Here is a 19,539-nt window from a genome sequence, read left to right on the forward strand (position 1 = left end):
TGGAGTGTAAGTTTAGCGGCCATAGGAGTAGGAAGGCAGGGACAATCACCCTAGATGAGAGAGTTGTTCAGGCCTCGGATTGCTTCCGATATTTAGGATCTAATCTGGGAATGCGGAATAGTGATCCGGGGCTCCGTCGGGGAGATATTGCTCTTCTCGTGGGTCGTCTCTGCGCGGGGATCGGTCCCTGCGGATACTCCGAAGATTAAGACAGTTAGTTATTCTTAGAGAGCTTTTTAGGCTAGTGTGAATGAAGTAGAGAAAAGTAAGAAAGAGTTCCCCGCCCCTTCCTCCTTGAATGGGTTATTTATACCGGACAGTCCTGGGCCTGGGGGCCATATGCCACCTGGTCGCATGATGGGCCGCCCCTGGCCTTAGTGTGATAATCCGAATCAAGTAGTCCCCCCCGGCCAAATCAGCCGAGTATTGTATGCGAGGAGGGAGTAGCTCGAAAGGACTTTGGCCTTCTTTTAACAAGTGGTGGACAGCTGGGTGCGAAGGTACCCGTTTATCTTCCTGAGACCGTTCAGAAAACCCGCGCGTGCGTTGTGGGTATTAGTGCATCATTAATTGCCTCTGCATGCGCCGTAAAAGCTACTTTGGACACCGTGCCCTGCCGGCGCCTCCGTCTTTTGGCTGTCTATAAAAGGCAGGGGTGAACCCTTTTTTGTGGTTTACTTTGCCAGAAATTGTTTTGCTCTTTGCCTCTGTACCGTCCCTGTGCTACGGTTGAAGTCGGTGTTTCTCGTTCTAGTTGCTCGTCCTGGGTAGCGGATATATTAGTTGACGGAGCTTTGCTGACTTTTCCTTACGACGCTATTCGTACCCGTTTGCGAGGTCAGTTGTACCCCTAAACTTTCCTTTCTTTCGCTCTTTTTCTTTGTTTTATTCTGGGGAGGGGAGTATGTCAGAGGGTTCTTCACTGGGAGCCCTAAAAATACTGCCGCCCGTCACACCGGGTGACTTTACGCTGCGGGACGCTTCACGAACTCGGGTCGTAAAAAGGAAAAGGCGACCGAATGCAGGAGAGGAGAGTGCCTCTGCGGTGATAAAGAGGAAGAAAATCCTAGAGCGCGTGCCGCCTAACGTTGAGCGGCCGTTATGGGGAGTTGCCGCCGGAGTTCTTGAGGTAGTGGTGGTGGTACCAGAGGGCTTGATTACCAAAGAGCGCCCCCTGGCCTCGATCTACGAGGAAATGCGTCAGAGGGTATGGACTCGTGCCGCTGGGGTTACTAATATTGATGGTCGTCGATTCGAGGGAGTCGAGCGGCCAAAAAGGCCAGAATCTTTGTCGGTTGAAGATGAGCATAGTATTATTGTTGCCGAGGATTTGGCCGCTATTTCTGCGGTGTATCGATTGGGAAAGCCCTACAAACTGGTCGCGCTCGGGGAAGATATCCGTGCTCATCATGCAGGTGGTGCGAACGAGCTTATCGTTTATGAGGAGCAGCTTGAATCGGGGATGCGGTTGCCCCTACTTCCCTTCTTCGTGGAGGTTCTGAAGGAATATGACTTGTGTCCTGGTCAAATCCATCCGAACGGGTGGAGGATGATGGTGGCCTTCTATTCGTTATGCCGGTCGGCTGGATATCGGGCGACTGGGTTGGTATTCCGCGAGTTCTTTCGTCCGAATAAGGGCCCCCGTTCGCAACACGTTACCTTCTCGCACCAAAAGTTCAAAGTGATTGGCGGTTTGAAGGATAAACTTCCTGAGTACAAGCATCGCTACTTTCTGGTGCGAAAGTTGGACGGCGATTTCCCTTTCCGAGTAGTGTGGAACGAGGAACCTATGGACCCCAGTCGTTGGCTGAAGCCTCGAGAAAAGTTGCCTTTTGAGGTGCAGCTTGTGTCTTACTTAAAAGGGCTTCCGGCAGATAAAGACCGTAAGCAAGATGTCGATGAGCTCGTTCGTCATTTTTTAGCCGCGGGGTACTACATCTGGAACCAATGGCGAATGGCTCAGATATCCGGATGGACAGCGGCGGATTTTGAGAGGTGGAAACGCGGATACAACTTCAAAGCCGGAGAATTGGCGGAACTATAAGCAATTTCTGTGAATGTTGCTGTTGTAGGTGAGGGGTCAGGGTTGTAGGTTTTGCTCCTTTTTTCTCGATGTGCTATTGTTGTTATGTAATCTAAGTTTGTCGTCCTTCTTTGTTATGCAGGTCCCGGAGATCCCCGCGTCAGCATGGACTTTGATCCAAACGAGTTTGGGGTTGGCCTTGATACCGCGGAGGAAGCTTTTGCTATTGCTTCCGGATCCCTGGCGTCGTTTTCCTCGCTCGAAGATGCGAACCAGGTGGTTCAGAGCATGGGCGGCGTGCTCTCGGTGCACGAAGAGCTTGAAGTTGCTGTAGACATTCCGGAAGGGATGCCCGTGGAGGGGCAGGAGGCCGAGCAAGCTGCCGAGGTGACGGTTGTTGAGGAGGAGCAGATTGAGAACCAGCTCTAGGGGCCCCTTACCCGGAAACGTAAGAAAGATAAGGGCAAAGCCGTGGCTGGGATGACGAGCGACCAAGTTCGTGCTGTAGATGATGTGGCCGGAGACACTGACAGCTCTAAGCGAGCGTGTACTGAGGGTGGGTCCGACGCAGGAGCCGGGATGATGGATCGCGTAGGCGATCATCCTGAAATGATGAAGAGAATGGATGTGAAGATTGCCAAGTTTCGCGAGTATGTTATGGGCTTGTCGGTCCATTCGAACATGGCGACATCTGAACTAGCTCGGGCGATGGCTCGCGTAGCTAAGGTGCCCGGGGAAGTTGTCAGGATGGACGGTGTGTCGAAGATGAATCTCGACGTGGAGACCTTATCGGCGCTTGGTGTGGTAAGCTCTCTTGTCTTGCTCACGTATATTTGTTTCCATCCACTGTGTAATGAGTTATGCTATTTTGACACAGGCCATTCAAAATGCGAACACGATCTTTGATATGTGTGTTAACGATGAGAACCTGTTCCGGGACATGGAGCAAGGCCTACGGAACGCGGTGAAAGATCTGGAAACTGCGAATGGGAAGGTCGCCGCAGTCGGGGAACTGCTGGATCATCGAGAGGGCGTGATAGCTGTGCTGGCCGAGAAGCTGAAGGTGGAGACAGCAGGTAGGGTGGAGCTGGCGAAAAAATTGAAACTTGATGTCGAGAAAATTCGTTCTTTCAGAGTTATGCTCAAGTTCGCCACCCTATGGACCCGCTGACTGAAGGAAAAAATTAACGAGAGAGCCAGGCAAGCCGACGCGCTGTTCGAAGAGAACGAGAAGCTGAAGCAGGATCTTGAAGCTGCTCGGAATGAGGCCAGCGAGCTGCGCGCTCTTGCGGGTCAGCGCGAGGAGAAGCTAATCAAAATGGATAGGATGATGCTGATCGCAGCTGCCCATTCGGCCGGGTATGACGTGCCTCCGGAGGTTATATTTTCTCCAAATGTGTATGATAAGACGGCCCAAAAGAAAGCTGTAGAGTTCTGTGTTCGTTTCAAGAAGTGATTTAGACTGTTTATCTGTTGCTTTCTTGTTTTTTTTCAAAGTTGTAATGATTTCTGTACAATTGGTATCTTTCTGGATTTTGTGGCAGTAATGTGATCATCACTTTGCATCCTGATTTGATTTGAGCTTTCCTGATCTGTTTTTCAAGTCTTGTCGTTCTTTGCTATAAATATGAGTCGATGTTTGCTTGCAGTTTTCGTTTTATGTGGTCAACTGTTTTCAAACGTTCACACTTCGTAGTTGCCTTTGTTATTCCGAGCTCCGTTGAGATGTCACTTCGAGATGTCGTGGATTCTGCTAAGGTCCTCGAGGTCCAGAAAGCTATATCGGCGATGCCTCATCCCTATGTGTATTGTCCCCCGAGGGATGACCACGAGCTAGACAAAAAGGTTCGATATGCGTCTCCAGTATGGATGAATCGGAGTTTGTCCCGGAGAAGTCGAAACGGGGAGAGTGAGAGTTCTGCACCCTATACTGGATCCACTACTGACTCATGCGAAGTTGTTGTCAGTGTCTTTTCTTCTACTGAGAAGAAAGTCTGGTCGCAAGATGGGATAGGGTTCCTGAACCCGGACGAGTCGGTGGTGCCCGTGACAAATCCTCATCCTGCCTAGGTTAGGCGGCTGCTAGCCGACGAACTAGATCGGGTTATGAACCTTCCTCTTGTGCTGGAAAACCGTCGTATAGGGCGCCATGCTTCGCCAAGCCGTCCACATGGGGCGACGTTTGTTGATCCGGTGAAACCTCGCAGCGTAGTCTTTCTCGAATTCTCAAGGCAGGGATTTCTGGGGCCTATACCGGCCGACCCGGCACACCGAGTGACTCATGTGGGGAAAGCATGCTTGTATCATAGGCAGAACGGGCATAATACGGACGAATGCATCGACTGGCGAGCAATGCATCAAGCCCTTATGGATGCGGGTGCCATTCCGAACCCTGACAGTGTCCGTGCCAACCTTGTGTGATGGTGACGTGTTTGATCTGTAGTTTCCTGTGTTTTGGCCGTTGTTGGGGCCTTTCTTCTGTTATGGATTTATGTAATGTTTGCTTTGGTATCAAATATAAGCTTATGTGATTTTGCTTTTTCGTGTATAAGCTCAAATCTTCTTCCTTAGTGAGCGTTAATGTATTTGTCTAGTGTTATCTAACGGGGCCCGATGATGTAGTCGATAGCATTTTAGATGCTTTTGCGGCGGAACGCGCAGCGTTGTGCTCGCGTTTGAGCAAATGATAACAACAAAGGATTGCTGGTCGATTATGTAGCCACTCGAGATGTGTGATAAGGCCTTTGGAAGGCATGTAGCTGCTCTGGTTGCGGAATGCGCATAGTTGTGCCCGCTTTAGAGCAATCGATAACAATATGGGATTGTTGGTCGATTATGTGAGCGATTGAGATGCTCGACAAGGCCTTTGGATGGCATGTAGATGCTCTGGTAGCGGAAAGCGCATAGTTGTGCCCGCTTTAGAGCAATCGATAACAATATGGGATTGTTGGTCGATTATGTGAGCGATTGAGATGCTCGACAAGGCCTTTGGATGACATGTAGATGCTCTGGTAGCGGAAAGCGCATAGTTATGCCCGCTTTAGAGCAATCGATAACAATATGGGATTGTTGGTCGATTATGTGAGCGATTGAGATGCTCGACAAGGCCTTTGGATGGCATGTAAATGCTCTGGTAGCGGAAAGCGTATAGTTGTGCCCGCTTTAGAGCAATCGATAACAATATGGGATTGTTGGTCGATTATGTGAGCGATTGAGATGCTCGACAAGGCCTTTGGATGGCATGTAGATGCTCTTCAACCAGGGAGCTTGCTTGCGATCTTCGTCAAGGTAAAGTTTTTTGAACAACACGAGAGACTTTTATTGATAACTTTCCTTACAAGCTATTGATAATACTTCTTCAATGTCTGGATATTCCAGCTATTGTCGTAGACTAACCCGTCTAAAGAGGCGATCTTGTAAGCGCCATTGTGGAGAACGGTGTCGATCTTGTATGGTCCTTCCCATGATTGGCCGAGCTTGCCCTGAGCCAAAGGGGACTGCGCGGCTGCGGCGTCTCTGAGCACAAGGTCCCCGACTTGAAAAGTGCGAGGGCGAACTCTTCTGTCGTGATATCGCGCTATGTTCTGCTTATGGGCCGTGATGTGTAATAGAGCATTAAGGCGCTCTTCCTCCAGTCGGTCACTAGCTTCTGCGAGCTCCGCGTTATTGTCGACTTCTTTGAAACTGGTCAGTCTGGGGGAGCGAAGGATGATTTCAGATGGCGCCATGGCTTCGGCTCCGTATGCGAGAAAAAAAGGAGTGCGGCCTGTCCCCGAGTGAGGGGTAGTGCGGTATGACCACAATATTGCCGCGATGTGGTCGGGCCACGCCCTGCCTTGGTCGGAGAGGCGCGTTTTGATTCCTCGCAGGAGCGTCCGGTTGCTTACCTCTGTGAGGCCATTGCTCTGAGGGTGCGCGACCGAGGTGTATCGTCCTCTAATACCCCATTCTGCGCAGAAATCGCGGAACTGACCACAGTCGAACTGCCTCCCGTTATCCGTGATAAAAGAGTGAGGGATCCCGAATCGGTATATGATTGTTCATTTGAGAAAACCGATTACATTATCTGCCGTTATCTTGGCGATCGCTTCGGCCTCGATCCATTTGGTAAAATGATCGACCGCCACTACGACAAAACGCTTCTGCGCCAGAGCCATCGGGAAAGGGCCGAGCAGGTCAATGCCCCATACTGCGAATGGCCAAGGTGTGACAATGCCCTTGAATGGAGCCGCCGGGGCGTGATGAGTGTTGGCGTTTAGCTGACACGCCTGACAACTGTGAACTAGACGTGTTGCGTCGGAATTCATGGTTTGCCAGTAGAGCCCCTGAAGCCGAGCCTTCTTTGCAATTGTTCGGGCGCCCTGATGCGAGCTACAGACACCCTGGTGAATTTCTTTCAGACAGTGATCGCCCTCCTCCTCAGAGATACAGCGCAGCCAGGGATGCGTGGCAGATTTCCGATAAAGCAGGTCATCATGCAGCGCATAACGCCACGAACGTCGGACCACGAGGGACGCCTGCGTCCGGTCCTCGGGGAGTGTTCCGTCCTGAAGATATCTGATGATTGGGCGTCTCCATCCCCCTGCCGCGGCATCAGCCGGGTTGATCTGTAGCGAGCTTTCTACGCGAATAGCCGGGGCCCCGGCGACCTCGATGAGGGTGGTCGGGTCATTAGTCTGTTCGCCCGCTGCAAGAGCGGCGATAGCGTCCGCTTCCTCGTTCTCCTCACGTGGTACCAGTATGAGGTCGAGGGTTATCCCTTTTGTTTTGAGTTCGTTGATCAAGGATGTGGCGAGGGCCAAGTATTGGCACATTGTCGGATCTTTGGCCTTGTAGGTGCCGCTGACGTGGCTAACGACGAGCTTTGAGTCCGAGTATATTGTCAGCTATCCGCTCACTATGGTTGTTGATAATCTAAGAGCTGCGATCAAGGCCTCATACTCTACCTGATTATTTGTGGTTGGGAAATTGAGCCGGACGGCGTACCGCATGCGGAGATTGTTTGGTCCTTGAATGGCTATGCCAGCGCCTGCCCGTCCTGGAGCGCAGGACCCATCTATGCTCATAGTCCAGACATCGCTGGTGCGAGCCATTGCTGTCTTGGGGTTGGTAGCCGATGAGCCGGTGAACTCGACGATGAAGTCGGATAGTACCTGAGCTTTGATCGTCGTGCGAGGCTCAAAACGAACATCGAATTGGGATAGCCGAACGGACCAATTGGTGATTCGTCCAGAGACCTTTGGTTTCTGGACGGCCTTTTTCAATGGGTAATTGGTTCTGACCACAACCGTATGTGCCTGGAAGTACGGTCCCAAACGCTCTGACGCTTGAGTTATAGCAAACAGAGCCTTTTCGACCTCAGAGTATCGGACCTCGGCCCCCTTCAATACTTTGCTTAGAAAATAGATTGGGTAAAGCTCCGCCCCCTCTTCCTGGGTTAAAACGACTCCTATCGTCTCATCGGTGATGGTGAAGTATAGGTGAATATCCCGCTTTGGTACTAGCACCGACAGTAGTGGAGGTGTGGCGAGGAAACTTTTGATAGCGCTGAACGCAGCCTGGCAATCCGCCGACCACTTAAAGGGATGCTCCTTTTTTATTGCCTTGTAAAAGGGCAAACACCGTTGCGCCGAGCAAGAGACAAAACGCCCCAAGGCGATGATTCTTCCGTTTAGTCTTTGAACCCCCTGCAGGTCACGCGGTGGTTCCATTGCCAAAACCGCTTCGATCTTCGCGGGGTTAGGCTCGATACCCTTTTTCGACACTACGCAGCCCAGGAACTTACCGCTGCGAATTCCGAAGAAACATTTTTCCGGGTTCAACTTAAGGTTATAAGCTCTGAAAATCTTAAACACCTCCGCCAAATCTTGCGGATGGTCGCCTTCCTCGGTGCTAAGAACCACCATGTCATCGATATACACTTGTATAGTCTTGCCAATGAGATGTGCGAACATCTTGTCTACCAAACGCTGGTACGTGGCTCCCGCATTCTTTAACCCAAACGGCATGACATTGTAGCAATACGTGCCTTCATGCGTAATGAAGGAGGTTTTTTCGGCGTCGGCAGGGTCCAGAGGGATCTGCTGGAAACCAGCGATAGCATCGAACTGAGACAAGATCTTGCGACCAGCAGTCTGATCAAGGAGCTGATCTATATTAGGCAGCGAGTAGGAATCCTTGGGGCAAGCTTTATTAACATTCGTAAAATCTACACACATGCGGTACTTCCCGCTGGCTTTCTTTACAAGTACAACGTTAGAACGTCAGGCCGGGTAGTTAACTTCGCGAATAAATTTTACAGCTAGGAGTTTGTCAATCTCTGCCTTTACTGCGACCTGCTTGTCCCTTGCCTGCACTCGCATCCTCTGCTTTAAGGGTTCGACGGAGGGGTCGATGCTTAGCTTATGTACTGCTTGATCAGGTGAGACCCCCATGATGTCCTCGGTGCACCAAGCGAACACATCTGAGTGTTCCGACAGGACAGCTCTGATTTCGTTGGCCAAAGGGGACGCGAGCCTGGTCCCGATCTTTACAGTCCGATTTTCCCCGAGGATGCAGTCGTCGATCGGCTCGATAGGCACGGGATTGTACCCTCTCATGTCCATCAGGTCGTCCTCCAGGTAGAGCGCTGTCCGGGGCTGAGTTGCCTCCCACTGCAATCTTTTAGCCAACATGCGATCTCCCTGGATGGCGATCCTTCCGTGTTGACTTGGCAAGGTCAAGCATAAACTGGAGATGTCAATCGTGGCTCTCAGGGCAGCCAGCAGGGGCCTCCCGATGATAGCGTTGTAGGCTAGTGGAATATCGACCACCACCCATTCTGCGGTCTCCTCTGCTTCCTCGACTCCTTCGGCGAAAATAGTAGGCAATGTGATAACTCCCTTGACCGGGACTTCGATCTCCGACAGGCCGACCAGAGGGAAAGATCCGGCTCTTAGGGCAGTGTGAGTACTCTTCATTGCGCGGAGTGCCGTCCATGTGAGCAAGTTCACCGAACTTCCCGTGTCAACCAGCACCCGGTGCGTTTTGAAACCAGCGATGTTGATGGTTACGACCAGAGCTTCTGAATGGCTGGTCCGGAGGGGTGGTTGTACCGTTAAAGTCTGCCCAACTTCCTTCCTCTTACGGGAGCTCTCCGGTGGTGCGGAGAGCGCTGGTGCCCCTTCCCTTATGACGTGTATCTCCCCATGGTACCTTGGTCGCTTGGGCTCCTCTGCTCGGCCCGCTTCTCGCTGCTTCGGGCTCTGCTCCCTCTGCCTGATCATTTTTGGTGGTGCGCCCTGCTCTGTGATCCGCTCAATCTCCTTTTGCAGCTGATAGCAGTTTTCCGTGGAATGTCCGGAGGATTTGTGATATTTACAGTACTCTTTTTCCGTTCGAGACTTGACCTTGTCGCTAGAAGGGATTTGCTGTGTGAATCGGCGTGGCTGGTTCTGAGCTGCGTAATGCACCTCCTTGCCGCGGGATCGATCTCCACTTCGCTCTAAGTTTGCCCGCTCGGCGCGGGCCGGAAAGGGCATTGGGGCTTCCTTGCGATCTCTAGTGTCCTCTCGTACCTCTGGAATCGGTCTGCCCTTATCCTGCTTGGGTGCGTCTCCCCTGGCCTTGTCTCTGTCCGACTCCTCGTACCCGGCGGGACGGTCGCAGTCATCATACCTAACAAAAGTCTGTGCCATGGTCATGAGCTCATCGAAAGATCTTGGCATCTTCCGGAAACATTTTTGCTTTAGAGGCTCGCATGAGGTCCCCTTTGCCAAAGCGTCGTGAGCCACCTCCAGGTTGAGGCCCTTAACCTGCGAGGCAATATGGTGAAACCTCGAGAGGAAGTTGCGCAGAGGCTCAGTCGCTCGCTGCTTGAGCCCGTTGAGGTCTGAACTGATCTTCCTAACTTTTGCCGCCGCCGCAAAACGGGAGAGGAAAAGATCTTTTAAGAGATCAAAAGAGTCAATTGATTCTGGAGCAAGTCCTCGATACCACTCTTGCGCACTGGACGAAAGCATGGTCGGAAAGACCTTGCACATGATGTCCTCGTCCTTCGAGTATAAGTTGATGGTGCTCATGAATGAGGCCACGTGATCGTTTGGATCCTCGGTCCCCGTGTATTGGGACAGTCGGGGAGCCTTCCAATCGCGCGGGAACCTCGTCTCGATGATCCTCTACACCAGCGGCGTTTTGCTGGACGTGACGCTCCCTCCTATTACGCCCCCGAGGGCCCTCTTATCAAGGAAGCGCTGGATTTTCAGCTCCAACAAATCTTCGCTACTCGCGGCTGAGGTTTCCTCGCGCCGCGCTCTACCTTCTCCGACTATAACGGCCCCGGCTCCGCTTCCCGCGATGATCAACGGCACCGCGGCCTCCACTGGCGGAGCTCCTTCTTTTTGTAATTCCGCCGCCTCCTTGAGGTATTGCCAGATTTTGGCGTTCTCCTCCTGCAAACTCCTTTGTTGATCTATGATCTTCATCTGGGCCGCCGTATGTATCGCCCGGGTTGTCTGAAAACCTTGGATTGCACTGAGGAGTTGAGTGGTGTTGTAGGTCTCCTCTTCTTCAGGGCTCACCTCCTCCATCAGCGGTCCTAGGTTTCTGGGGGAAATTGGAATGTTCGGGGTCGAACGCTCGGCGTGCGTCATGGAGCTAGTTGCTCCCGTTTTGGGTACTGTCGCCGGGGCCGATTCAGTGGGGGTCTGCATTCTGTTTGATGCTCCGAAGTCACTTGTATTCCACGTTCACCGCACCAAATAATCTGGGAATGCGGAATAGTGATCCGGGGTTCCGTCGGGGAGATATTGCTCTTCTCGTGGGTCGTCTCTGCGCGGGGATCGGTCCCTATGGATACTCCGAAGATTAAGACAATTAGTTATTCTTAGAGAGCTTTTTAGGCTAGTGTGAATGAAGTAGAGAAAAGTAAGAAAGAGTTCCCCGCCCCTTCCTCCTTGAATGGGTTATTTATACCGGACAGTCCTGGGCCTGGGGGCCATATGCCACCTGGTCGCATGATGGGCCGCCCCTGGGCCTTAGTGTGATAATCCGAATCAGGATCTATTATCCAAACGGATGGAGAAGTAGATGTAGATGTTGCTCATAGGATTAAAGCTGGTTGGTCGAAGTGGAAGAGTGCTACGGGTTTCCTTTGTGACCCCGGCATGCCTAATAGACTGAAGGGAAAATTCTACTGGACGGCAATTAGACCAGCATTGTTATATGGTACGGAGTGTTGGGCAGTGAAACACTGCCACATCCATAAGATGTCGGTGGCGGAGATGCGTATGTTGAGATGGATGTGTGGTCATACGAGAAAGGATCGGGTGAGTAATGAAATAATTAGGACAAAAGTAGGGGTCGCATCTATTGAGAATAAAATGAGAGAAAACCAACTAAGGTGGTTTGGCCATGTGAGACGTAGAGCGTTTGATGCACCGGTTAGGAGAACTGAAGAGTGGCAAAAGGATGTAGTGGTGAGGGGTAGGGGAAGACCTAAGCAAACTTGAAGGAGGGTGATCGAGAGTGATATGAGTTTACTGGGAATTGAGGAAAATATGGTAGTGGATCCGACGGAGTGGAGGGAGCGAATTTGTGTCGCTGACACGACTTGATTTCACGGTTTTATATGATGGTTCATGTTAGCCGACCCCGAATCATTTCGGGACTAAGTCTTTGTTGTTGTTGTATACTCCTGATTTTAAGGATGCAATTGGTTATAACTTATATGATAAAATAGTTTATTATTTTCAAAATTTGACAAATCTGAAATTTAGTGGATAAGTTTGAGACATTTGTAATTAACCAACTCTATATATATCATTGTGTAACTTACCCTAAATTTTTTGTTTATAAAGATATAAAATGAGATCGAAAAGAACAATTGGCCCAAAAAAATCTAGTTAATGTAAAATTGGCCACCACGGTGTAAAAAAAACAAAGTAAGTATAGCCTTTACTATATATATATATAATTATTTATTACTAGAGTTAGTAAATGTGAAAATCAAATACATATTGTGAATAAAATATTATTCATTTTAAATGTATCTATGTACATTGTAATGTTATCAAAACCGAACTGAATATTTAACCGGATTTGTGATTGGGTCAAGAGTCATATAGTCAGACCATATGATTCAAATTGGTCAAACCGGATGATGTAATAAATAATATTTATTTATATATATATATATATATATATATATATATATAAAATTATTTTGAAATTATTTTTATAAATTAGAACTAAACTTTCTCAAATAAACATTTTGTCACATAGGACTAAAGATATTAAGGGTTGCGTATAATATATAATAGGCTTAAACCACTATATTTAGCTCTCGATTTATCTAATTTTTTTTTATTTGGCCCCTGACATATTATTTGGTCACATTTGGCAATTTCATCCAATTTAAATAGGGACTTAACATAGTTGTTATTCTATTAGCACGTGATGATATTTTGACAGTTAAATTTGAGTTTAGAGATTTGTTTTTATTTGTTTTTCTTTTTTAATCCAATTAATTATTTTCATATAAGAGAGTTATGTGGTAAATAAACTTCAAGACGTGTGACGTGTCAAGCTCATATGTCAAAATATCATTACATATGAGGGGGATAACGGTTTTGTCAAATCTACATCTAAATTGGATAAAATTTCACCAATTAGGATAGTTCAAGGACCAAATATAACCGAATAATAAATCAGAAACCAAATGATAAAATTTTGAATAGATCAAAACTCCATAACATGTTAAGCCTATATAATAAAGTTCGAAGGGTATAGACAGAAAATAATAAAAAGTTAAGAATTCTTAATAAAGAAAAAAAGAAAAGGTTTTTTTTTTTTTTTGAAAAAAAAAAAGAAAAGGTTAAAAATCATAAAAGTGAGGAAATGATATATTCGGATAAGGTGGGGAAGAATTTGGGATCAAAAGCTTTACGCACATGGAATGAATAACAAAGCAAGCACTGATACATTTTTGTGGCGCATGTAAGTTCTTTTTTCTAAAAACCGAGTCAGATTGGTTCGGTCCGATCCCGATTCTGTCCAATTTATGATAAATTAAAGTGAGATGATAAATACCGCCATTAAATTCCTTTTCACCACTACTTTTGGACTTTTCTGCCATTCTCATAATTTTGATCAAAAACTGAAAATTCTCTCTCCAAAATCATAAACCCGAACAACAATAATTGAAATTATGAAAATAATTGATGTGTGACAATCCGAACCCCGAAAATGGATGATTACGAGTCGGAAACATTAAGATTTACATCTTTTTATCAAAGAACTCATGAAAATAATACATATTTTTCATGACGATTTTGCATTTTTCGTCACAAAAAATTGGAGAATTTTTAATTTTTCATCTCAAAAAATTGAATGATTTAGTATTTTTCGTCACTAAAATTTTTACGATTTTGCATATTTCAAAATTTAGCCTAAGCGGATGCGGCATACCATTCCCACCATGGTGGGAACGGATGCGGCATCCGTACCCGCCATGGTGGGAATGGTATGCTGCAGCCGTTCCCATCATGGCTGGAACGGGTGGAACGGATGCGGGGATGTTGCTTTTATAATCCCATCACGGGTGGAACGGATGCGGCATACCATTCCCACCATGGTGGTAACGGATGCGGCATACCATTCCCACCATGGCGGGAACGGATGCGGCATCCGCTCCCATCATGGTGGGAATGGTATGCCGCATCCGTTTAGGCTAAATTTTAAATTTTCTCTCAAAATTTTTTTTCCTAATTTTGACAAAAATTTTATGCCAAGGGCAAAATGGTCCAATGGATGCGGTGATAAGGAATTTGGGTGCGGTATATAGCAATACCCTAAATTAAATTGTAACAAACCAATTCAACTTGCTAACCAATTGCGAATTCGACTGATCAAATCGGTCAGTCCGGTCTAAATTTTATAACATTGCTAAATTGTATAAACGAATTTTACTGTTATCCTATAACAAGCTTGACATATAAAAATATATTTTTAAACAGCTTAAAAATATAAAATAAATAATTCTTTTCAATAAAAGTTTTTTTTTTAAAACATTCTTTTTAATAAAAGTTTATGTTCACAATCAGTTTTCATGATAATAAAAATTTAAAATATGTAATTATAGTTAAATAATAGCGCAAATTGAGAAATTAAAAATTAAAGCTCTATCTTCTCTAAGGCTGTGCAAAAAAGGTTGTGAGATCCAATAGGCAGGCAGTAGTAAATATTTTCTTTCTTCATTCAGTTATTAGCTAATAACTGTTTCTATTAGTTGTTTGTAGTTGCAGTAAGCTGTTTGTTGTTGTTGTTAGCTGTTTAATTACTAATGTTTGGTAAAATTATATTAAAATATTATTGTTAGTATTTAAAATATCCAATATAGACATGTTTTAAAAATATTTTGTAAAAATAAGAAGAATAATTTTGTCAATAACAAATAACTACAAACAACTGTTCATGAAAAGCTCCAAAAAAAGATTTTCGTGAAAAGCTCCAAAATGCTGCAGTTTCCAGAGAAAATGCTAAATGCTGCAGTTATATAAACCTAACCAAACGCTATATTTCCTGCGGTTTGGAGTGAAACGCTAAACGCTCCTTCCAAAAACTAAAACAAACACCCACTAAATAACTTGATATTTGCATCTATAGGATGGATTCAGAAAAAAGTAATATTATACTTATTTTATCAACTGATTTTTTAAAATTATTTAGTTAATTTTTCTTAACTTATCAAAATAAATGATTTTTAATTTAATTGACTAATTTAAATGGGAAAAAAATATTCGTTATCAAACACACTTAAATTAAATAATTATTTAAAATTAATAAGTGATTAAATAAATTATCAAAAGGCCTTAGTTATTGATATTTTGATAAATTATTTATAAATGTATCAGTAATATACATTTTATACATAATTACAGTAATATTTAAAAGTAATTAAATAACATATTAAAATAGTAATTTGGAAAACAAAACAATAAATTAATTTGTTAAATTTGTTTATTAACTGTATAAATAGATAATTTTTGATAATATTTATGTTAACCACTATTTAGTAGTAACATTCTTTTATCTGATTTAAAAAACTTAACATTATTTTAATTAAAAAAAAACTTAACATTATTTCAAAATATAAATTTATATCATTTTATATATTACTCATTCTGTTTCATATTACATGTCTTTTTAAAGAGTTTTATAGAAATTAAGGATATTATAAAAAAGACACTGTCGCCCCTTATTTATTGATTCTAATATTTATTTATTCTATAATAAGTCAATTATTCTAATTAATTTTCATAAACCCGCATTTTATAGTAGTAAAAAAAATAACTTAACATATATTTGGCATGTAATATGAAACAAAAATGATATCAATAAAATTAGAATAACTACAAGCTCCTCCAAAATGGATACCAATAAAATTAGAATTATCCCTTAATTTGCAAGTGGACGCAATCTTCTATTTTGGTTTGTCGATTACTACAAATGATTGGACAACCAAACCCAAGTGAGGTTTTATTTGTTTCTTAATTTGAGAGCAAATAATTAGATTGAAAAATCATATTATTTTATGTTTTCTTTTTCAATATTTATAATTTATGATTGAAGAACATGATCATTATATAATTTATTATTTGAATGACTACAACAACAGGAAAATTTGGTGGTAATTTCAATATTTACTATTTTTCTTATAAAAATAGTCGTTAAACGATGTAATAATTTTATATACCAACCTCTGAATTGTCCAAAATTTTTGATTGACTCTCCGAACTTTTAAAGTGTTTCGATAGTCTTTAACTTGATTAAAATGTCTTGATAGCCTCATCAATTTACTTAAAATGTAACCAGTTAATCACTCGGTTGTAAAAAAGTATGTTGCATGCCGGCATGTGTTGCCGGTGTGTGTTGCACACACTTTAAAATTTTATTACATAATTCACATAATAGATTAAAACATATTAAAAATGAAATTCTTGTTCAATTGCAAAACTTGTTGTCTCTAATATTATAACCACATACCCCCACATTAGTCACTTTAATTTTTCAAGGTGTGTGCAACCGAATGATCAGTTGACTACATTTTATGAAAGTTAATCTGAGTATCCAAATATTTTGTGCAAATTGAGAGCGCTATCAAGACATTTAAAAAAAATTATGGGTCAATTAAATTTTTTGGACAAATTTAAAGAGCAAATTATGTATTAAGCCTATGAAAATTTTGATTCACTCACCATATGGACAAAGCATCGATTGCTACCTCTGCATTCTTCAAATATCCAGCAAACAATATTAACGACATGTAATACCAAGCTTCCAAGCTGCACATATTAGAACCTTTCTTTAATTTATTTGAACTCCAATCCAATAATATATATAATCCAAATTAATTAATATGCCAATAAAAACGAGCAAGAATAGTAAAATCATACGTGGCAATATGAGGACCGGATCAATGTGATCCAGGACCATAGTAAATAAAATAAAATAAAAAAGAAAAGGAAAACTAACCAAATCATCACAGCAGAGGCGATAGACAAGCAAGCAAAACCCCATAGATTTTGAAAAGCTTTCAATGAAAATCCATTCCAAGCTCTTCCACAAGTTCCACTTATAATGTAAATGAACTGACATATATCAATGAACCACCACGCTGCGTTTAACACCACCGCAGCACCCACCATTCCCCACCGCAGTTTCAGCATAAACAGCCAACTGAATATCACATGTAATACAAGCGCCGATCCTGCAATTACCGCCATTACCATTATTTTGCTTTGCGCCTGCAAAAGTTTCGCCATCGGAAAGTTCATAGCGTAAGCAAATAACTGAGGAATCATATACAGAGCGAATAATCCCGCCGACGTTGATATAGCTTCCGTCTGCCCGATTGCCCGCAAGATGTTTGTTGCAAAGACATATATCAAACAAAAAATCGATGCTGTGGTGCAAAGAATAATCCAAGATCTCTGTAAATAGATTCCTAACATATCCAGTTGCCCTGCCCCAAATGCTTGCCCTGTTAGCGTTTCGAGTGCGCTTCCCATCCCAAGCTGTTGATTCATCACCAACATTTAATTAATTGAAGATACAAGGATTGAATGAACAAAATCGAGTTCAAATTATTATTTAGGGGTTTTCAATTTTACCATGATTCCGAAGGAAAACCCAGCGATTACCGAGTTCTCAACGGAAATGGCGGCGAGATCCAGAGCGCGAAGTTGGCCGGCGAAGGTTTGAGTGATGGCGCCGAGGGAGTATTGACAGAGGGTTGTGAACATTGCTGGGACAGCTAGGAACCAGAGTTTCTTGGATTCCTTGGTGAATTCTCTGAAGAAATCACGGGGGCTATTAATCGGAGAGATGTCATCGTCGCCGGCGATAAAGGTGCAGGAGGAGGAGGAATTAGTAGTGTTTGTGATTTGGTGTTGAGAGAGAAGAAGGGGTTGGGTTGAATCCTCCATTGCTCTACTGCTTCTCCTCTCGAGGACTGGGATTTAAAGTATTCTTTTATTTATTTCTTACTGTAGGGGCTATATTCCTTTTCCACCTACTATGCATGAAATCATACATTTATTTCTTTGTTTAACAAAATGTATGCAATCAACTCAATTATTACATTGTACTTTAATTAATAATAGAGAAAATTACAAAATTAAATAAAATGAGAGCTCGCATTCAAGAAAAAAGAGCTCACTTGGTAGATTTTCATGTTTATATACGTTTAATGCTTCTCCAATCCTCTTAATTTGTTCAAATTAGTCATTTTATCTCTCAAACTCATCGAATGTCCTATTTACCCCATTAACTCCATAAAAATGATATTTCTCACCCCCTAACTTGTCCAAATTTATCATTTTACCTCTTCTCAACTCATCGAATATCCTATTTACCCCCTTAACTCATAAAAGTGGTATTTTTATGATCCTATTCACCCTCTTAACTCCATAAAAATTGTATTTCTTATCCATTTATAATAGTCAAAAAAGTTGAAAAGAAAAAGAACGAATAAAAAATACAAATAACAAGAACATTAATATAAACAAGTTAAATACATTATATGTAGGGATAATGTACCAAAATAAACTTATGATTTTTGGGGAAGTATCAATTTAGGTTCCACTTACAAAATAGCATAAATATAGGTTTAACGTTTAAAAAAGTTATTAATTTAGGCTTCGATAACGGATTATAAGGGGTGAAAAATACCACTTTTATGAAGTTAAAGGGTAAATAAAACATTTTATGAGTTTGGAGGGATAAATGGGAATTTATAGGAGGGATCCGGTCCTCCAACTCAAACAAGGACCTCCCATGAGAATTTTTACACCTGTAATAGTTATTAAATTAAAAGAATTCTTTTTAATCAATTAGTACAAACAAATAATATTGGAAGAAGGTACCACCTTCTCTGTCGCCGCCAATCTCCATGGATGCCGCCTGTTCATCACCGTCCGAATAAGGGGATTTATATTCATTCCAACGTCTTTTGTGTTTTAACTCCATTTCTTTTGCAATCTGAACTTGCAGATTCTTAGGGGTAACTCGAACAATAGTGCTTGGGATAGCACCATGTTCCACCATCCATTGAAGTGTATGTGAAGTTTATGTTTTAGTAAGTCAATATGCAGTTAGCTCAAGTTCTTTTGAGAAAAATAAATAGTTGGATTGGATGAACAGAAGGAGAAATTATTACCAAGTGACATGATAGTCTCTTAATTGCCTAGATGAACCTACAGCATCATTATCCATTATAACAGTTTTAGGGAAAGTTTCCCTCATATCATCTCAACTAACAACCTTTCTTAACTCAGGCGACCCAATTTCAAATTTGCTACACCCGAAGATGAGCGAACGAACAGCGAAGAAAAGATCTGGGAATGAATATAAATCCCCTTTGGTGTGCAAAAAAATCACAGGAATTATTCCAATTTTCTGTACTAGACCACAGCATAAATGATAGAGGAAGAACAGGGAAAAAGAATCACACTCTCCTATCTTCACCATTCTTCATTCTCCATCGTCGCCGCTCCACCGCCGTACATCTCTCCTGCCGCCACTCCAACCTTTCAGCGATTTGAATCCAATTTCATTTTAGTGGGTTCCTTCCCCTTTTTGCCAAGACTAGAAAACCCCAGGTGAGGTTTGAGAGTTCCACCAAATTGAAAGAAAGGAAGAAAACTTAGACTGATGGAGAATAGAGGCGGTGGAGAACAAAACGGTGGACATGGATGTGGTGGAGAATAGACATGTTTTTGTGGAGATAGATGTTTAATTGGGGTTTTTATGAATTACAAATATTATTTGCATTTGACAGGTAGATTGTTTAGTGGACAGGTGTCAATAAATCTATGGAGGGTCTTTTAATGAATTGGAAGACCCGACTCCAATATAATTTCCCGATAAATGAACAAGTTGAGGGGGTGAGAAATACCACTTTTTAAGAAGTTAAGGGGGTAAATAGGACATTCGATGAGTTGAGGGGGTAAAATGACCAATTTAGACAAGTTAAGAGG

The 19,539-nt window shown here is 43.4% G+C and overlaps 1 protein-coding gene across 2 annotated transcripts in view; it reads right to left on the reverse strand.

Annotated features, from left to right (window-relative positions):
• LOC136230029 (protein DETOXIFICATION 29-like) overlaps window positions 1-19,273 on the reverse strand; it is a 30,628-nt gene extending 11,355 nt beyond the window's left edge. For both annotated transcript variants that reach the window (XM_066018957.1, XM_066018956.1), the window contains exons 1-4: window positions 18,430-19,273; window positions 17,173-17,573; window positions 16,535-17,076; window positions 16,258-16,344 (exon numbers count right to left, since the gene is read on the reverse strand). In XM_066018957.1, the coding sequence (XP_065875029.1) occupies window positions 16,258-16,344; window positions 16,535-17,076; window positions 17,173-17,487 (944 nt within the window). In that variant the 5' untranslated portion in view covers window positions 17,488-17,573; window positions 18,430-19,273. The remainder of the gene's footprint in view (window positions 1-16,257; window positions 16,345-16,534; window positions 17,077-17,172; window positions 17,574-18,429) is intronic.
• Window positions 19,274-19,539: the final 266 nt, after the last annotated feature.

The sequence above is a fragment of the Euphorbia lathyris genome, chromosome 5 (assembly GCF_963576675.1).
Source record: "Euphorbia lathyris chromosome 5, ddEupLath1.1, whole genome shotgun sequence".
NCBI classification, from domain to species: Eukaryota; Viridiplantae; Streptophyta; class Magnoliopsida; order Malpighiales; family Euphorbiaceae; genus Euphorbia; species Euphorbia lathyris.